This window comes from Cannabis sativa, chromosome 3 (genome assembly GCF_029168945.1).
Source record: "Cannabis sativa cultivar Pink pepper isolate KNU-18-1 chromosome 3, ASM2916894v1, whole genome shotgun sequence".
Classification (NCBI taxonomy): Eukaryota; Viridiplantae; Streptophyta; class Magnoliopsida; order Rosales; family Cannabaceae; genus Cannabis; species Cannabis sativa.
In genome coordinates this window covers 49,639,220-49,645,966 of record NC_083603.1, presented here as the reverse complement: position 1 = coordinate 49,645,966, position 6,747 = coordinate 49,639,220, and the positions used below count along the sequence as shown (strand labels likewise).

The 6,747-nt window shown below is 33.8% G+C and overlaps 2 protein-coding genes across 2 annotated transcripts; one reads left to right on the top strand and one right to left on the bottom strand.

The window, feature by feature from the left end:
- Positions 1–530: 530 nt before the first annotated feature.
- On the top strand, positions 531–2,110 carry LOC115709387 (bidirectional sugar transporter SWEET5). Its single transcript, XM_030637474.2, has 6 exons — positions 531–762; positions 891–927; positions 1,036–1,252; positions 1,352–1,513; positions 1,592–1,711; positions 1,795–2,110. The coding sequence occupies exons 1-6, from the start codon at positions 720–722 to the stop codon at positions 1,936–1,938; spliced, it is 723 nt and encodes a 240-aa protein (XP_030493334.1). The 5' UTR covers positions 531–719; the 3' UTR covers positions 1,939–2,110.
- Positions 2,111–2,330: 220 nt separating this feature from the next.
- Positions 2,331–6,391, bottom strand: LOC115709386 (serine/threonine-protein kinase STY13). Its single transcript, XM_030637473.2, has 6 exons — positions 5,661–6,391; positions 4,655–4,776; positions 3,845–4,041; positions 3,545–3,719; positions 3,121–3,255; positions 2,331–3,020 (listed from the first exon to the last, which is right to left on the bottom strand). Exons 1-6 carry the CDS (start codon positions 6,019–6,021, stop codon positions 2,814–2,816), a joined length of 1,197 nt encoding a protein of 398 aa, XP_030493333.1. The 5' UTR covers positions 6,022–6,391; the 3' UTR covers positions 2,331–2,813.
- Between the last annotated feature and the right edge of the window lie 356 nt (positions 6,392–6,747).

Sequence of the window (6,747 nt, the reverse complement as noted above, 5' to 3'; positions counted from 1 at the left end):
CAAAGCATATTTATTGGTTAGACAATTTTGGTATACTATTTAAGGACGTATAGCTTTATTGTGTAACTTTTTGAGAGTAATTTTATTTCATATTGTTTTCTTATTTCTTGGCTCATAATTTAACAAAATATGTCTTTCGATTAAATAAGGAACTATCTTAGTTAGATGGTGAGTGTCAGCATCATAAATGTAAAAAAAAAAAAAAACTCCATCAAGAAAAGCAAAACTAATATTCTCTCACCTAAAAAGATTAATCTTGGTTTAAGAAAATTAAAAAAGTGAGATAATAAAAAACGTGGGGTGTAACACAATTTCCCACGTAATATCTATAAATGTAAATGAAAGATTCCAATATGCATGTGTAAGTTTTTCTTTTATTTGGCCCACAATTACCATCTCCTTAATACCCGCCATCAACAAAGTTGAGACTTTTTCTTCAGTGATCAGTTACAGATTTCACTCACACATGTAACAGTTAGTTTTATCTTCCCTACATTGCATCTACTTTTTACTTTCCAAAGTTGATTGCATAAAAAAAACATTTATAAATAATAATAAAAAAAAACCTTCTCTCATTACAAACTCAACTACTTCTACCACTACCACGTACAATATATCTATCTATCTTATTACACTCTTCTCTTCTTCCTTCCTACTTGTACTGATTTTTTCAGTTCAGTAGTTATTTTTGAATGTAACAACAAACAAAAATAACAACAATGGTTAATACAGGAGTCATAAGAACCGTTGTAGGGATTATTGGTCTGTCATAACATATCCTAATTAATCTAGCAATATGCTTTCATTTAATTTCTTTAATTTCCATCGATAATATTATTATGTATATAGTTTCTAATCTTTTTTCTCTTTTTGTTTTAATGTTTGGGCAGGAAATGTTATATCTTTCTGTTTATTCACCTCCCCAATGTAATATTCTTCTCACTAATAATACTTTTTTCTTTGAATGTTGTTAAATTTCATACTATATGGAAACTAATTATTAATAACATCAATGTGTGACAATTATATTTGTAGACCAACATTTGTGAAAATTTGCAAACAAAGAGCAGTAGAAGATTTCAAGCCGGATCCCTATGTAGCCACTCTTCTCAATTGTGCATTGTGGTCATTCTATGGCCTTCCAGTCGTCCGGCCAGACAACATTCTTGTCGTCACCATCAACGGCACAGGGTTCTTCATAGAACTCGCCTACGTCGCCATCTTTTTGGTATTTTCTCCTCCCTCCAAGCGCGTAAGTATCCTAAATTTCTATCTCAAAACTTAATTTACTTAACATTTTTTTCAGTAAACATATGACTAATTTTTTAAATATATTTTTTTTTAATTACAGAAAAAGATCATCATTGCTGTAATGATTGAAACTATATTCTTTCTGATTATAGTAATCATCACACTCAGAGTTTTACATACCACCAAGGAACGGTCTATGCTTGTAGGGATGCTTTCTATAATCTTCAATGTCATTATGTATACTTCACCATTGACAGTCATGGTAATATAAATATATTTATTCAGATTTTAGTATATTTTGCAAATATGTCTGTAATTAATTATGTGTATAAACTTTCAGCGTATGGTGATTAGGACAAAGAGTGTGAAGTATATGCCATTCTATCTATCACTTGCTAACTTCTGCAATGGACTGATCTGGGTTATCTACGCCCTCCTTAAATTTGACCCCTTTATATTGGTAATTATTTTTGCTCAAATAATTAACCACTGCATAATTGTGTACATAATAAGGTTTTAATTACTTAATTATTATATGTACAGATACCAAATGGTTTGGGAGCTTTATCTGGTTTAGTACAGCTGATTCTATATGCTACATATTACAAAACAACAAAATGGGATGATGATGATGATGATAATGATGATGACAAGTCTACCTCTGAAGTTCAACTCTCAAGTGTTTAGAATTAGAGGGACACAATAATATTATTAAGTACTCTAATTAAAAAGAAAATGCTCACTTCTTTTTTGGGTCCTTAATTAAGATTAATCCCATTTTAAGTTGTGTACCGGTACAACTTTTTGAGCTACTAGTTTTGGTGATATATATAAGTTCTAGACTAATGTCGTGACTAAATTTTTCTATTTAGACTTAATATAATTCACAAGAAGTATTATTACATTTTTACTACAAGACCAAAACTAAATGGAATAATGCAGCACACCATGTGCTCTTAAGCTTAATTTGCTTAAACTATAAAGACAGACAGTGAGTAGAGAAATTTGTTGTTTGATTGATACAAGTGTAAACAAAAAAATAAATAACAATAATAAAAAAAAATGAAAGAAAAAGAAAATAGCAAACCCTAAACAATTCATATTACAGAAAAGCCTCATAAGAGTAAAGTAAAACCTTTTCACCTTAAGCCTACATTTCCAAATCATCAAGCAAAAGAATTCACCAATACACAAGAAGGCCATGTACTTGAGAGTTTCTTTTTAGGTTATGTGTGGTATGGCCTGGCCAACTTAATTATAACAACAATATTATTATTTATGGTATATGATGGGAGATCTTACAAAGGAGGTGCTTAAGAACCAAGAAAAACAGAGAAAAAGAAGGGGAAAAAAAAATACTAACAAAAGCTTTACATCCTCCGAAAAAGCGAGGTGTATTTCTTTCAGCAGCGTATACCCAGCAGCAATCTTGACCTCTTGTTTTGAACATCCCAAATTTCTATTCTTTTTCATCATCATAAATACAGATTAGATCGAAATCTCTCCGATCCTAAGAATAATCATACTTCAAATTTGTTCATCTGGTCGAAAGCAAGAGAGCTTCAAGGCCCTCGATACTTGCGGAAGCATAGGCAACCCTGAGGCTGGTCACCAGGGATCATACCTCCACCTTTTGATGTGTCAATGGCCTCCAACAATGAAACTACTTCGTCCATCTCTGGCCGTTTGTCCGGATTGGCATCCCAGCATCGCTTCATTACGTTGGACAGGGAACTTGGACAACATCTTGGTATCTCTGGTCTCAGATTCTGCAAATGCAACATGAAGTAGAGTTGATTCGGCGTGTAAAACTATTTCTCAAGAAACAAATACGAGGCTGAGGAAAAGAGAAGAGAAGTGAAAACTCACCTGGCGGACCACAGCTGAAGTAACTTCTGAGAAACTAAGGTCGGGATATGGCATGTCACAGCAGTATATCTCCCATAGACAGATGCCAAAACTGTAAACATCACACTTCCGGTTATAGGGATTGCCATTGAGAACCTGTAACCACCAGTTTTGGTTATTTGTTTTATAGAGAATAGGACTCTCGTAGCTGAAACATTCGGATGACTAGTATAGCATTGTTCTTTTTAATAGCAAGTGACAGAGCTTTCAAGCAAAGTAAATGAACTATAGTTTAGAAGGATATAACTAATTTTTAGGAGGCGTCATCCACTTCTTCATGTATGGGATTTAAGCTGGTTTAGTATGTTGGGGAAAAAATGTAGACAAACTAAACAACACATCAAGCTAAATTATATAATGAGTAAGTAAATGGACGAAAAAATACCTCAGGAGCCATGTAACCAAGTGTCCCAGTCTCCCCAGTCATGTCATTAGGATTTGAAGCCTCAACTCGAGCAACCCCGAAATCCGCAATCTTTACTGTACGCGATTTGTCCAGAAGCATGTTCTCTGTCTTTACATCTCTGTGAACAATCTTCTGCGAATGAAGGTAACTCAAACTGCAAAACAAAGTTCATGATCGTCTAAGTATTAAGCTTGACAAGATCACAACCCACAAATATTTAAGTGCCAAAACAGAATGCTAGAGTGTAGGGGAGATAGAAACAAGAGACGAGTAATATACCCTCTAGCAAGATCCAAAGCCAGCTGGACAACGACCTTAAAAGCTAGTTTTCTTCGTCTGTTCTTTATGAGGTAAGATTTCAGAGCACCTCCTGGAAGATATTCCACAACAACACAACAAACACTGTTGGGCATGCCCATGAACCCATTTTCAGTCTGTATTCGTAGATCAGACGAACCCATTGTTGCCCCTATAAACTGGAAAATGATAGTGCAGAATATTATCAATCTACTCAGAGGAGATAGTAACAGAAAACCATCTCTAAATGTGTCTAGTTGTTCATGCAAAATTATTCTCTTGATTAAACACCACTCATTTCAACAACAATAATGAATCTGCATCAGGAGTCTAAGCTCCACATCATATCAAGAAAGAGGCCACGAAAAATAGCTCTGAGAATTCTCATGACCTGATTACTTTAAATTACTAAAATTCAAATAAGCTATGCTTTAGTGAGTGTTCAATGTACAATGTAGTACTATCATATGAAAGAAACTTATCAGTTTATGTATACATTCATGATAAATGCTACTGTGCTAGCCATTTAGAAAGAAGTCAGAAACATACAACATTGCTTTTACTGTGATTTTGAAACAGAAGAGCCTTGTACAAGTTAAAACTACAACCTATTGAGCATCACATAGAAATGCTTTTCTGACATAATAAGGTTAATTCAATTCAGTTTCTGCTTGCATGAGGCTGTATAAAAACATAACACTAAGTTCCCAGTTCAACATTCGATCACAATTCACAAATGTTATGAAGTCCCAAAAGAAATTGAAAAAACAACATAAATATCAAACTTCACACCTTAGTAACATTAGGATGATCAAGTTTATGCCATACAGCAACTTCTTGTGTAAAAGCTGCTCTTAATGAAGAAATCTCAGCTTCTGTCCTGTGGCCCTCTTCACCCCAGTCAAGCATTTTAACTGAGGTTACAAATGAAAAGAAGAAGAATAAGGAAAAAAAAAAAAAATACTGAGTAACTCGTAACAAAAGATAAATATTTATCAAATTCTAAATCGATAAGAAGAGAAAATAAGATAATGTATAAAATGGCCAAAAGGCCAGACTTAGTTGGATTGAGATGGAAATGATAACGATGATGAAACGACATTTAAAAATAGAAACTTTTGCTATCATGACATATATTTATTTCAATATACAATTACATTTAAGCCAACAGATGAGATCACATGAAAGTTCATTAAAAAAAAAAACAGTATCTTCAATGTATGATGCCGAACAGCAAACTCATCCGAAATCCGTGTAAGAGTCACGGATCCCATAAGACTACAATTTACATTAGTCAAACACCCAAAAACCTCCAAAAGAAAAATATTAAGTTAAATACAAATCTTGAATTTTGTAACAATAATTTAATAAATATAAAAGTCTTTTCCTGATCAGAGTAATAATTAGATTTAAGGGTACTAATTGTGACATCATATATACAAGACAAGAGGAGAGCCAATATCAATAGAGGATGAAGAATACTAATTAATGGTCCACCTAATCTAATTTTGGACTACTTGCAAGGCAGCATCAAAATCAATCTCAATTGCATACATCAACTACATTTATAATACGAACCCAAGTTGCCAACAACTAGTCTTTTTAATAATCTCACACATAAACTAAAATTAAATGAACCCAAAAGAAAATATTGAACAATAAGCATAAAACATATAGTAAAATCGAATGAACATCAAAATTATGATATGGGCAATTGGGCATTTGGATAATAATATAGGAAAAATGGAAATTTTTACTTTGGACTGAATTTTAATTTTAAAGAATTACGGGAACAAACCAGCAACATCTAGACCGTCGTAGAAACCACGATGAACCGTGCCAAAAGTGCCACGTGCAATGACGGACTTGATGAGGAGCTTGGAAGGATCAATCTCCCACTCTTGTCTCTGCTTGAAGGGACTAAAGACAGATTTTCCGGCGCCGGCACTGGCGGAAGAAATGGAGGTAGCCGTGGATGATGCGGTGGTTGCGGTTGCGGTGGCGGTGGCGGTGGCGGTAGTTGGTAGATTGATTTCTTCATCCTTGGTCTTATTCTTGTCCATAGTCCAAACCTTGTTGAGATGCCTCTCGAGCTGTTCATCTAAGCTCTTGAGATCAATCTGATCTGCTCTCACAAACCCATCATTGCCTTCCTTCATCTTTGCTCTTTCTCTCTAAATCTTCTGGATTTGAGACCTTTTTCTCTCTAGAAACTGAGAATAACAACTCGGAAGAAGATTTCCGTGGTGGGTTTTCCTTCTCTATCCGTGTAAATCACTCTGAGAGTCAGAATTTCATTGATTGATTGCAAAGCTTTGTTTTTTGGCTCTACCAATTTGGCTATGGCTTCTTCACTCCAACTCTCCAATCATCCATGTGGGCACATGGAACTGCCTGCGCACAACGTGTACTTCTGACCCACTTTGGTCTCCTCCTCTCCTTAGTCCTTCCCTCCCTTCCTCACTTCCTATTTATTTACTTTTTTTTTATTATTTAAGAAAAAAAAAATATTATATTATATTTGTATTTTGTATATGTTGTATATCATAGTTATTTATATTTTTGTGTGGTGTATGTGCATAACTTTAACTTATCATTGACCTTCAACCAAATATAATATATCATTGAATTCAAAAAAATAAAAAATAATTAAGGAAGAAAAATTCACCAATCATATATTTATATACCACAAAATTCACATAATTCAACTTTTTAATTAGCCAATATTTCGAGCACATTTGATATTATTAATTGCCGTTGACTCCTTGACGAGTATTTCCATTTCTATCAAATGCACATTTATACCTTATTTTTCCAACCCATATTTTTTTTTGGCTGAATTTTCCAACCCATTATTGGTTTTCTTCATTTTCTTTTTCAACTTA